Source organism: Schistocerca nitens, chromosome 7 (genome assembly GCF_023898315.1).
Source record: "Schistocerca nitens isolate TAMUIC-IGC-003100 chromosome 7, iqSchNite1.1, whole genome shotgun sequence".
Taxonomy (NCBI): domain Eukaryota; kingdom Metazoa; phylum Arthropoda; class Insecta; order Orthoptera; family Acrididae; genus Schistocerca; species Schistocerca nitens.
Genome location: NC_064620.1, coordinates 186,964,482 through 186,977,661, shown reverse-complemented (window position 1 = coordinate 186,977,661; position 13,180 = coordinate 186,964,482). Strand labels below are relative to the sequence as shown.

Sequence of the window (13,180 nt, the reverse complement as noted above, 5' to 3'; positions counted from 1 at the left end):
TCTTGAGATGAACCACTTAATTATGATATCACATACCTTTCTCGCCTTAATGCAGCAACAGCTGTGAGCAACCTGAGTGTTCACAAGAAGAAATGTTGCCTTTGGTGCTCCACCGACGCATCGCCCTTTCGACTTCGAAGAGGACTTACTTCGTCACATACAAGAGGACCCGAAAACAAGTATTCCGAGCTCTTTTACAATGTGAAGTGCCCAAGCTTTATACCTTAAATATCTTCGTTTCGTTTACAATATTTATAACATCTTTCCATCTACACGTAACATAAACAAGGACTCGTCAATCACAATTAATTGTCCGAATCGTTCGATTCCCGGCCGGGTCGGAGGTTTCTTAGGCTGGATGTTTTGTTGGTCTTCTCTCCGTACAGTCATGCCTGTATGGAATCACATGACAAGTCTAAGGCTACATTACTTCTTACCAGGGTACAGTAATTCTCTAATGAATGTTCTGAACTGTCGAAACACACTGCAGAATCTTCCACTTTATGGTCCATTATATTAGAAAAGAGAATCTCATTTTCGCAACTTCATCGATCATTGATCTCCATGCCATACAACAGCAGATCTGTAGGAAAGAAATTCCGTGATATAAATCTTTGGTGGTCAGGAAAGAAATAAGGGAGTAAAACCTTCTGTGAATATCAACATTTTTGCACTGTAGCTATTGATATTTGAGGGCTTCCCGTCCGGAAATTTAAACCACTTCCTCACCGAGCCTGAGGCACATTGTCGGGACGCATTGCTTGCCTCAGTGGCACCGCTTTCCGCGGATAATAATGAAGAAACATGTGCAGAGGCAGCGCCTCCCACTTTAATCCGGTGTTTGCGTGCCCGAACCTCTCATATCGCGCCCACAATCGGGACGGCTCGTATTAGGAGTTAGTACCAGTATAGACGCGGAGGTGCGTGGCCGAACCACGTGGTGCGCGGTGCGAGAGGGGTCGACATGGCGTCGCATGGCTAGGCGGAAGTTCCTGAAAATTACCGATGCTATAGCAGCGAGCACATAAGAAGGAGGCTGCCCGATAGGCTCTGCGTTGGGGCAGATGGAGAAAACTTTGCGGTGGCGCTAAGGTGCTGTCTGTTTCTGTCCCATGGGACATTTTTCAGCTTTTGGCTGTCCTGAAATCTGGCAACATTGGGGTATAGCATCGTTTCCTAACATGCAGTTGTGAACCCCCAGGGGGTTCACATAATACTTCGTTTCGCCAAAATTCTTTTCCACAATAGCGGGTTCTGAGGTTAGGCCTACTACTGTTTCCTTATGTCCTGCAGAATTGTCATAATAATAATAACAATAATATTTTAAAATTAAACTAAACTCGTAATTCTCCTTGTTAAATTGGTATAAAATTGGGGATCTATCGCATTATTTCCACAGTAAATTAATACAAACAAAACAAGTTGCATCACCCCGGTTCCCAGAACGCCTGAAGACAGACATTGACTGTCAGTACTGTATCACCTCCTGGGAAATATAGTAATTTGTCAGTTGTGCATTAGAATCGTTTCTGTTCACATTAAAATTTATAATTGATTGCTAAGTTGAAGTTTGAAAAGGAAAGAGGGTTTAATAAAATCGCAAGTTAGTGTTGTGTAAACAGTTCTGTTCCCAGTGACGTGTGTCAATCTCAAAAATTGAGCAGTGTGCACTGAAGAGGAAGCTTAGGGTTGGAGTTTCATATATACGTGACAAGGAATGTCCAAGACTGAAGGAATGTCCAAGAGTGCAGTCTGTGACGACATTCTTACTAATAATAGTCTGATACACTCTCTACTTAAATGCCACTTAGAAACCAAATACCCCTCCCACATAAACAAATCTGCTGACTTTTTTTACACGAAACGTTAATGAGTGGAAAAATGGTCTATCTACTTCTGTATCCGTTGTAAACAGTGACAACGAATGCTCTAGAAGTATCTTATCGTTTTAGCTACAGAATTGCTAAAATTGCTAAACGTCATTCAACAGCTGAAGAGGCCGGCTGGGGTGGCCGAGTGGTTCTAGACGCTACAGTCCGGAACTGCGCGACCGCTACGGTCACAGGTACGAATCCTGTCTCGGGCATGGATGTGTGTGTTGTCCTTAGGTTATTTAGGTTTAAGAAGTTCTATGTTCTATGGGACTGATGACCTCAGAAGTTAAGTCCCATAGTGCTCAGAGCCATTTGAACCATTTGAACAGCTGAAGATTTAGTGAGGCCACGTAAAATGATTTCGTAAAGCGTATTCTTGGAGAATCTTTCACAATACGATCTACCGCCAGATTAAAGACACGTCAATGTATGTTCAAATGTTCAAATTTGTGTGAATTCGTAAGGGACCAAACTGCTTAGGTTGTCGTTCCCTAGAATTACACAAACTTAAACAAACATACGCTAAGTACAACACACACACCCGTGCCCGAGGGAGGACTCGAACCTCCGGCGGAAAGGGCCGCGCAGTCCGTAACATGACGCCTCAAACCGCGCGGTCACGCCGCGTGGCTCACGTTATGTATAAAATGAAATTTCGTAAGAGTCCTCCCTTTGCGATTCAGCTTGATGAATCGTCTGGTGTTGACAATTTAATCATTTTGATACTTTTCGTCCGTTATACTAATAGGAGTGTATACTAGGAGAGACTCTTAAAAGAGAGAACTATGGGATGTGGTATATTTAAGTCAACCGGCGAATACTTTCGCGAAAATTCGGAAGACTGGACAGCTGTATAGGTATTTGTTCAGGTGGTGTGAAATCTAAAAAAACACAGGGTGTTATGCTCAGTTTGTCGCCAACGTGAAATCTGTAAAGTCTAACGTTTCTTGGATACATTGTTGCATTTATAGACAGGCTCTTGTTTCTAAACGGATAACCGATGCATTGAAATCTGTGCTGAAAGATATAGAGGACATAATTAATTTTATTAAGGCACACCTTGCAAATTTCCGCATCTTTACAGTGATTTGTGAGGAAATCTCAGACATTTATAGTTGTTTGTTGTCTGAAACTGAAGTTAAGTGGCGATCTCGAGGTAGAACTATTTCCACACTGTGGGAACTTAAAGATGAAGTTTACGTTTTTCCCATGAGTCATGCTTTCACAAAGCAAAGGGCATGGAAGATGAAATCTGGTTTCAGACATCAGCTTATTTGGCAGAAGTTTCCTCAAAATTAACAGTTTGAATTTATCGAATACAAACGTTTATATTGTGCAAGACTGTATCAAAGCATTAATTAAAAACTTCATTTTGGGAAATGTATTTCAACGGATATCACACCGAGTGCTTTAATACCTTCCACGACGTTTTGGGGTAAATCATTTTTCTTTGGACGAAAATGTCAAGAACATGGTTAAATAACGAGTGAAGGGACTTGGGAAAACCTTCAGCGACTATGTCCAATAATAACAATTAGAATCGCAAACCCTTAGAATCTTAGATTCCAAATTAAACGTAAGTGAAGAAGTGCAGATTCTTGAAAACCAAGGATCACCCAACTTACATCGTTGTAGAAGGGATTCGCGAATCAAGAAAGATTTTGAACCGCTGGGGTAAACACCATATTGGGCCTCTGTTCTGTTTATGACTTTCCTCAAACAACTTTACAATATATTGTTCTACTTATTTCAGTAATTCAAATTCATACTCAATTCAGATTGGGTATTTCAACATTTTGTATCAAAATCATTCAAGTGAGTTTTCCTAGCGGCGGGTTCTTAATTTTCAGTTTCTATTATTGCATGTGTTAAATAAACAAGGGGAAGAATTTCAAGGTGAGAGACCAGAACACGATGAATGCTTTTCAGTTGTTTATTATCTAATGTCCAGATCGTTCCGCTCGCGTTTTAAAACGTTTAAGTAAGTTTAATTATATAATATGGCTGCACAGAAATTTTCTCTGTGTGATATAAACTATTTACGTACATTATCATTATAAACTTCGCACAGTACTCAATAGTCCGTTAGGTATTTTATTTGTGATTTCTGTGATTTGTGCACTGTATTAAGTTTTTATAGTTATTTTTGATGTGTTTGTGTATACAGTCTCAGGTGTATATGTATGCAGTGTATGTAACTATAAAACAAAAATCTTAAAAAACCAGTACGGAATTAAACAAAATAATAAAATAAAAGTATAGAACAAAATAACAAAAATAAAAAATATCAGAACAATAAAAAATAAAAAATAAAGCAAAAAACCTCCAGTGTACATGTGGCCTTGTCTTGGTGGTGAGGACGGTGTTTTCTGAGGATACAGTAGTCTATAATGGACAGGTTCAACCAAACCTGCAGGTAACCGTAGAGGAGCCGCACTAACGGCGACCAGCTCAAACATGGTGGTTCGAAAGGTCACAAGAGAACCTATACCGGATCTTTCGTCGCCCGAATCAGTGAAAGTCCATATCTGTTTCCAAGCTCTGGCAGTCTAATGTCATAAATATGGTATAGTAAATGTTGGGAACCAGAATGAAAGATGCTCCTATCATAGCACAAAAAAGGTGTATATATCTTCTGCAGAGTTAGGGATATAAGAGAACTAGTTTTCGATCTACCTCGCAGCTTTAAAGCCACAAGAGATATGGCAGCCTCCGATTAAGTTTCGTTATTCATCAGATACTTGAATGGATAGAAAGCAAGACTCACTAGAAATTACACGACGGATTTTAGTCCAAATTTCCACAGCCGAACGAAGAGTGGGAAATGATCAAATGGGTCATTAAATTCAGCAGGGTGAGTTCTAGATTTGCGAAGACGATTTAACTGACTGGAAGTAATGAGGGTAAATAAAAAAGTCATTATTGGGTTAAGGGAAAGGATTTTCTGAATTTTCATAGCCAAACGAAGAATGGGAACTAGACAAAGGAGCTATGAACTTGACAAGTGCAAAGTCTAGTTTTGAAAAAAAAAAGATTTAAGTACTTGAAAGTAACAAGGGCAATTAAGAAAAATTTAGTTAGTGGTTTCAGGGAAAACAGAAATGTTTCACGAATTGCTGTTGCTAGCTCAACAAGGCATAGTGTGTACAAAACTTTTGTGTTAGTGTAACATTAGTGTAACATTTGCTTTCTAAAATTTCTACCTTGCTATCGAGGACGTTTGTAGAAGAGGACGTTGAACGTGAGCATGCAGGTCAACCATATCAAGATCTCAAAGAGTTTTAAGAATTCTACTGCTCTACGATGTTGAAACAATAAAATAAACGTCAAATCACAGCTTGAATTTCCCGGCTTTCTCTTGATTTATATACGCTTAGTAATAATAAAATACCGATCGTTATTTAAATATATTATACTTTATGCTTTCTGAAAGAAATATGTAAAACAAGTAAAGAAAGGACGAAATGTTTTGTGGAATGATTAATCTGAATGTTAGGAATAAAGTGGATTAGAGAAACTTTTAAGGCACCTTTGAATGATGCTCGACATCATGTATAGCTAATGAGGTACTATTGAAAATTTAAACTTTAATATTAAACTTAGAATCATAAAATTGTGAAGAGTCCTAGAGTATATTTTAATAATCGAAGAAATATTGCCAAGAGTGATGCAGCAACTGCATAAATTTTTAAAATAATGGCTCCTACTAAATCCAACTCAGATAGTTACAAGAAATATTTTAAAAATAGAAGATATTTGACTGATGGATTACGTAGACCGCGCTGTCTGCTACTGTGGTCTTGATGTATTTCTATTCATCTGTGACAGAATGTGTGAAAGTTTGGCGGTAGTTTCTCAGTTTAAATACTTTTCAGTAGCGAATCCTTGAAATATCGGGAAAGAGAGAGCGCTTCTGCAAAAAATGAATGTCTTTCTTACAAGTGTTGTCGCCATCACTGCTTTTGCTCAATAGCCTTTTATGATAAGAAAAGGAATATAAAATAAGAAACTTGAACAGTAAATCAGAACAGTTCTAATCGAATGCGGATTCTACTCAGTGTTTTTTCTGCATCGCTAACGTACGAGCGTCCCAGTCCCTACGGTTCTTTGTTTACAATTTTGTATATTTAAATACTTTATTTTGTACAGCAATGTCAACCACAATTTTGCTTTTATGTTCTATGTGAAATTTTTGGGGGTACAGGGCATATTTGAAGTATTTCTTTGACCTGGAGCAACAGATGTGAAAAAGCTCAACAGTACCCGAGTATGAAAACTTTTCACCAGTGAAACGCATAAATACAAAAAAAGGGATGCGTGTGGTGGAAGAAGTAGTACGTCTTTTGTCAATGCTGTTGACAACATTGTTCTTATGAGCAGAAAAAGATAAATCGGAAAATGGAATAAAATTGGAACCGTCGATCACACAGCGGTTGGAAACGGTATCGAATTTTACTCAGTTGTCCTCTTACGTTACTAAGTATGAGGATCTCAGCTGTTACGGTTAATGATTTGCATAACAAGGGTAGCTTTGGCGGTAAAATATTTAAACGCCTGACTCCGTACAGCAACAATATCTCAAGGCCACACAACAACAGTCTGCACGGTCTTCAAAATGCACCAGACAAATATCTTCTTCTACTCTATAAAAATCTAAGTTGAAATTTGAAATTTAAATTCTCAGTCAGCACCTCACTTGCTATAAGTGATTTCGAGCCTCATTCAAAGGTGCGACGAATGTTTCTCTAACCTGATTTCACAAAACATTTAACCATTTTTTAAAATTTATTATAGTGTACTTAAGATTAATGTACAGACCTTCAGTGTCTTTTATTGAATAAAAAAAGGCCAGCCATACGCCTTCGATACGTGGATGTGATGTCCTGTATACATGTATGCAGTACATACACATATATACATACACTCCTGGAAATGGAAAAAAGAACACATTGACACCGGTGTGTCAGACCCACCATACTTGCTCCGGACACTGCGAGAGGGCTGTACAAGCAATGATCACACGCACGGCACAGCGGACACACCAGGAACCGCGGTGTTGGCCGTCGAATGGCGCTAGCTGCGCAGCATTTGTGCACCGCCGCCGTCAGTGTCAGCCAGTTTGCCGTGGCATACGGAGCTCCATCGCAGTCTTTAACACTGGTAGCATGCCGCGACAGCGTGGACGTGAACCGTATGTGCAGTTGACGGACTTTGAGCGAGGGCGTATAGTGGGCATGCGGGAGGCCGGGTGGACGTACCGCCGAATTGCTCAACACGTGGGGCGTGAGGTCTCCACAGTACATCGATGTTGTCGCCAGTGTTCGGCGGAAGGTGCACGTGCCCGTCGACCTGGGACCGGACCGCAGCGACGCACGGATGCACGCCAAGACCGTAGGATCCTACGCAGTGCCGTAGGGGACCGCACCGCCACTTCCCAGCAAATTAGGGACACTGTTGCTCCTGGCGTATCGGCGAGGACCATTCGCAACCGTCTCCATGAAGCTGGGCTACGGTCCCGCACACCGTTAGGCCGTCTTCCGCTCACGCCCCAACATCGTGCAGCCCGCCTCCAGTGGTGTCGCGACAGGCGTGAATGGAGGGACGAATGGAGACGCGTCGTCTTCAGCGATGAGAGTCGCTTCTGCCTTGGTGCCAATGATGGTCGTATGCGTGTTTGGCGCCGTGCAGGTGAGCGCCACAATCAGGACTGCATACGACCGAGGCACACAGGGCCAACACCCGGCATCATGGTGTGGGGAGCGATCTCCTACACTGGCCGTACACCACTGGTGATCGTCGAGGGGACACTGAATAGTGCACGGTACATCCAAACCGTCATCGAACCCATCGTTCTACCATTCCTAGACCGGCAAGGGAACTTGCTGTTCCAACAGGACAATGCACGTCCGCATGTATCCCGTGCCACCCAACGTGCTGTAGAAGATGTAAGTCAACTACCCTGGCCAGCAAGATCTCCGGATCTGTCCCCCATTGAGCATGTTTGGGACTGGATGAAGCGTCGTCTCACGCGGTCTGCACGTCCAGCACGAACGCTGGTCCAACTGAGTCGCCAGGTGGAAATGGCATGGCAAGCCGTTCCACAGGACTACATCCAGCATCTCTACGATCGTCTCCATGGGAGAATAGCAGCGTGCATTACTGCGAAAGGTGGATATACACTGTACTAGTGCCGACATTGTGCATGCTCTGTTGCCTGTGTCTATGTGCCTGTGGTTCTGTCAGTGTGATCATGTGATGTATCTGACCCCAGGAATGTGTCAATAAAGTTTCCCCTTCCTGGGACAATGAATTCACGGTGTTCTTATTTCAATTTCCAGGAGTGTATATACTGCGCTTATATAAACAAATGCAGTGAAAGAAAAGCCCTAGAGGTATTAGGTCTGTCGGCAGCTTTCTACTGCCTAGCAGCTGGTGTACCAAAGGTATGTGACTGAAAGCTATACAGGGTGATTTCGTGATGATGTTACAAACATTCAGGGATGGTGGACAACGGTACATGTATCAATTTGAGGTAAGGTACCCTCGTCCATAAATGACAGAGTCCAAAGCTATAAGCGAAAATAGTTTTGATACCTCTGATAGTGGAATATACGAACCGATTTATCACAGACATACTATCCACGCTCCTGGAACACATCCCAGTTGTACTCATCGACTGATGTGGTTATAAGATACTGGATTTCCATCTCACAACGGAATGAGGTTTCGTAAACACCAGCATCAAAAATAAATAGAATTCATTATTACCATGCTATAGACTTAACGACCTTTATATGAATGCTTGACTTCTGTTCTTCAGACCATGTCCAAAACAACACACTCTGATTCCATAGCTGTGATACATACTATCCAAGGTGCAGGTGAAGAGGTGTGAAAGGAAAGGAAAGGGAAGAAACTGATGATATTTGCTGCATCTTATGTAGAGTCACAGCAGGAAGCCTGCGAATGTTGTAGGAAGTTCGCAAATGGTGTGACTTCAGTGGAAGATGCTCCTCGTCCAGGCCAGGCACAACGAGTTGTGACTCCACAAAACATTGTAGCAGTTGAAGCCATAGTGAAGGAAAACCGCCGAGTGACACTGAATGACATTGCAGCATGTTTACAGATTAGTCATGGGTCGGCACACCACATTGTTAATGATGTGGCTCCACGCACTACCAAAAGAATTTTTTTCTAAAGGAATTGATGCACTTTGTAAGCGCTGAAGGACTTGCATTGAGTGTGGGGGAGATTAGGTTGAAAAGTGATACAGATTTCTACCACTTATGCACAAAAAATAATATTTAAAAAAGTATTTAAGATTCACATTTGACTCACACACGTGATTGATACATCCCCGACCATCATAGCGGATACACATTAAAGTTAGACCTACAGTGGTACTCTAAAAGTAGTGATTTCTGAGGATGTAGGTGGGGACTGTGGATAAGTGTGGCACTAGGTCGGAGTGGGATTGACCGCTCGTCGAGATAGTCCGCACCTTTGAGATTAACTCTGTGTCCGGGTAGCGCACTGCCTAGTAAGCCGGAGATCACGGGTTCGAGTCCCCGACCGGCACAATTGTCTACTGTGATTACACATAAAGCCCCGCTGCACTTGATGTTCTCAGTTCGTTCCTTTCCTTACCATTTCCTTCTCACCTTCATTTTACGTAATATTAAGATGTTTAGTCTCTCTGATATCAACTTACGTATGCCGTCACAAGTGCATCAACAGAGGAAATTATCTGAGCTTACTGCGGTATTCAGCGGCACTTCTGTACATCAGGTTGCGTTTCGTTGGCAGGACACTTATAAGATGCAACAAGTCCACTAAACAGACAGCTTACACTACACTCGTTCGTCCTCTGTTAGAATATTGCTGCGCGGTGTGGGATCCTTACCAGGTGGGATTGACGGAGGACATCGAAAGGGTGCAAAAAAGGGCAGCTCGTTCTGTATTATCACTTAATAGGGGAGAGAGTGTGGGAGATATGATACGCGAGTTGGGATGGAAGTCATTAAAGCAAAGACGTTGTTCGTCGCGGCGAGATCTATTTACGAAATTTCAGTCGCCAACTTTCTCTTCCGAATGCGAAAATATTTTGTTGAGCCCAACCTACATAGGTAGGAATGATCATCAAAATAAAATAAGAGAAATCAGAGCTCGAACAGAAAGGTTTAGGTGTTCGTTTTTCCCGCGCGCTGTTCAAATGATTCAAATGGTTCTGAGCACTATGGGACTTAACATCTGTGGTCATCAGTCCCCTAGAACTTAGAACTACCTAAACCTAACTAACCTAAGGACATCACAAACAACCATGCCCGAGGCAGGATTCGAACCTGCGACCGTAGCATTCGCGCGGTTCCGGGCTGAGCGCCTAGAACCGCTAGACCAGCGCGGCCGGCAACATCTGAGATCATCAGTCCCCTAGACTTAGAACTATTTAAACCTAACTAACACAAGGACATCAGACACAAAGTAATTGTTTTTTAAGAATTTGAATGGTCCAGGTGGCGTCTTATATGCATCTGTTTTGAAGCGTATTGTCGAAGGTCGACCAGTACCTGTAAACGTTGAGAATAAGCCTGGCATAGTTATTACACATCGTGGCTTAGTTATATTTGTATCGAATGAATTTAGAGACGAAGCTGTCATTTCCAAACTTGAAGTCGTACATGCAGATTGTTACACTGTCCTTTGTCGTTCATTTAAGGATGAGGTGGATGCGTAGGACGCGTCGGATATGGAAGCCCCGGAAGAGGTTGTCTGTATATCGTCGGATGAGGATGTACCGGAAGTTTCGTGCTGCACGCTCGAGGCAGGATTCGAACCTGCGACCACAGCAGCCGCGTGGTTCCGGACTGAAGCGCCTAGAACCGCTCGGACATCAAATGTCGGGAGACTTAGTTTGAGTGCTGGGTGAGGCGAAGGCGCTTTCTGCGCGTTTCGCGACTGGTGTCCCTTACCTCAAACTGATACATTTACCCTCCTCCATCATTCCTGAAAGTTTGTGACATCATCACAGAATCGCCCTAGGTTCTGTGCAATGGATGTGTTGACAGAGAACCGTATAAAAAGTCGTGAGAGACGCGCGAAGCACCCACGTCAGGACTGTTCTTTCACTGTGCGCGCTGCAGTATAGCGAGAGTAGAGCCGGCCGGCTGGTGGCGCCTACCCGTGGCGGAGGACTCGCGCGTGCCCAGGACGGAGGCGAGCCGCGGCCGCTCCTCGTCGATGACGCGCAGCGCCTGCTGGCGGTAGAGGCCGAACAGCGCGCCGCGGCACGCCAGCCGCAGCTTGCCGCCGCGGAACGCGTCGCTGCCCACGTCCATCTCCAGGCCGATCACCGTCACGTAGCGCGTCTGCTGCTGCTGCTGCTGCTGCTGCTGCTGCGGGGCGCCACCCGCCACGGACGCGGGCTGCAGGCCGCCCCCGCCGCTGCCGGATGCAGAGCCCGGGGCTGCCGCGGCGGAAGTCCGCACCTCGTGCCGCTCCAGGAACGTCTCGTTTATCTGCCGACACACAGACATCATCAGTCTTCAGTGAGCAAGCTCTCTCTACATAATGTAGTACAGTTAGGCGTTTCCGCTGTTGTCACGCATTCGCGGCACAGATATACACTACTGGCCATTAAAATTGCTACACCAAGAAGAAATGCAGATGATAAACGGCTATTCATTGGACAAATATACAGGGTGTTACAAAAAGGTACGGCCGAACTTTCAGGAAACGTTCCTCACACACAAAGAAAGAAAATATGTTATGTGGACATGTGTCCGGAAACGCTTACTTTCCATGTTAGAGCTCATTTTATTACGTCTCTTCAAATCACATTAATCATGGAATGGAAACACACAGCAACAGAACGTACCCGCGTGACTTCAAACACTTTGTTACAGGAAATGTTCAAAATGTCCTCCATTAGCGAGGATACATGCATCCACCCTTCGTCGCCTAGAATCCCTGATGCGCTGATGCAGCCCTGGAGAATGGCGTATTGTATCACAGCCGTCCACAATACGAGCATGAATAGTCTCTACATTTGGTACCGCGGTTGCGTAGACAAGAGCTTTCAAATGCCCTCAGAAATGAAAATCAAGGGGGTTGAGGTCAGGAAAGCGTGGAGGCCATGGTATTGGTCCGCTTCTACCAATCCATCGGTCACCGAATCTGTTGTTGTGAAGCGTACGAACACTTCGACTGAAATGTGCAGGAGCTCCATCGTGCATGAACCACGTGTTGTGTCGTACTTGTAAAGGCACATGTTCTAGCAGCACAGGTAGAGTATCCCGTATGAAATCATGATAACGTGCTCCATTGAGCGTAGGTGGAAGAACATGGGGCCCAATCAAGACATCACCAACAATGCCTGCCCAAACGTTCACAGAGAATCTGTGTTGATGACGTGATTGCACAATTGCGTGCGGGTTCTCGTCACCCCACACATGTTGATTGTGAAAATTGACAATTTGATCACGTTGGAATGGAGCCTCATCCGTAAAGAGAACATTTGCACTGAAATGACGATTGACACATTGTTGGATGAACCATTCGGAGAAGTGTACCCGTGGAGGCCAATCAGCTGCTGATAGTGCCTGCACACGCTTTACATGGTACGGAAACAACTGGTTCTCCCGTAGCACTCTCCATACAGTGACGTGGTCAACGTTACCTTGTACAGCAGCAACTTCTCTGACGCTGACATTAAGGTTATTGTCAACTGCACGAAGAATTGCCTCATCCGTTGCAGGTGTCCTCGTCGTTCTAGGTCTTCCTCAGTCGCGAGTCATAGGCTGGAATGTTCCGTGCTCCCTAAGACGCCGATCAATTGGTTCGAACGTCTTCCTGTCGGGACACCTTCGTTCTGGAAACCTGTCTCGATACAAACGTACCACGCCACGGCTATTGCCCCGTGCTAATCCATACATCAAATGGGCAACTGCCAACTCCGCATTTGTAAACATTGCACTGACTGCAAATCCACCTTCGTCATGAACACTAACCTGTTCATGCTAGTACTGTAGAGCAATGAGTCACATGTCAACACAAGCACCGAAGTCAACATTGCCTTCCTTCAATTGGGCCAACTGGCGGTGAATCGAGAAAGTACAGTACATACTGACGAAACTAAACCGAGCTCTAAAATGGAAATTAAGCGTTTCCGGACACATGTCCACATAACATCTATTCTTTATTTGTGTGTGAGGAATGTTTCCTGAAAGTTTGGCCGTACCTTTTTGTAACACCCTGTATTATACTAGAACTGACTTGTGATTTCATTTTCACGCAATTTGGGTGCATAG

At 43.8% G+C, this 13,180-nt stretch overlaps 1 protein-coding gene across 1 annotated transcript in view; it reads right to left on the bottom strand.

Annotated features, from left to right (window-relative positions):
- LOC126195305 (uncharacterized) overlaps positions 1 to 13,180 on the bottom strand; it is a gene marked incomplete at its 5' end in the record, with an annotated part of 1,237,647 nt that overhangs the window by 133,525 nt on the left and 1,090,942 nt on the right. Inside the window, one exon of the mRNA XM_049933865.1 lies at positions 11,053 to 11,389. Coding sequence (XP_049789822.1) covers positions 11,053 to 11,389 — 337 coding nt within the window. The remainder of the gene's footprint in view (positions 1 to 11,052; positions 11,390 to 13,180) is intronic.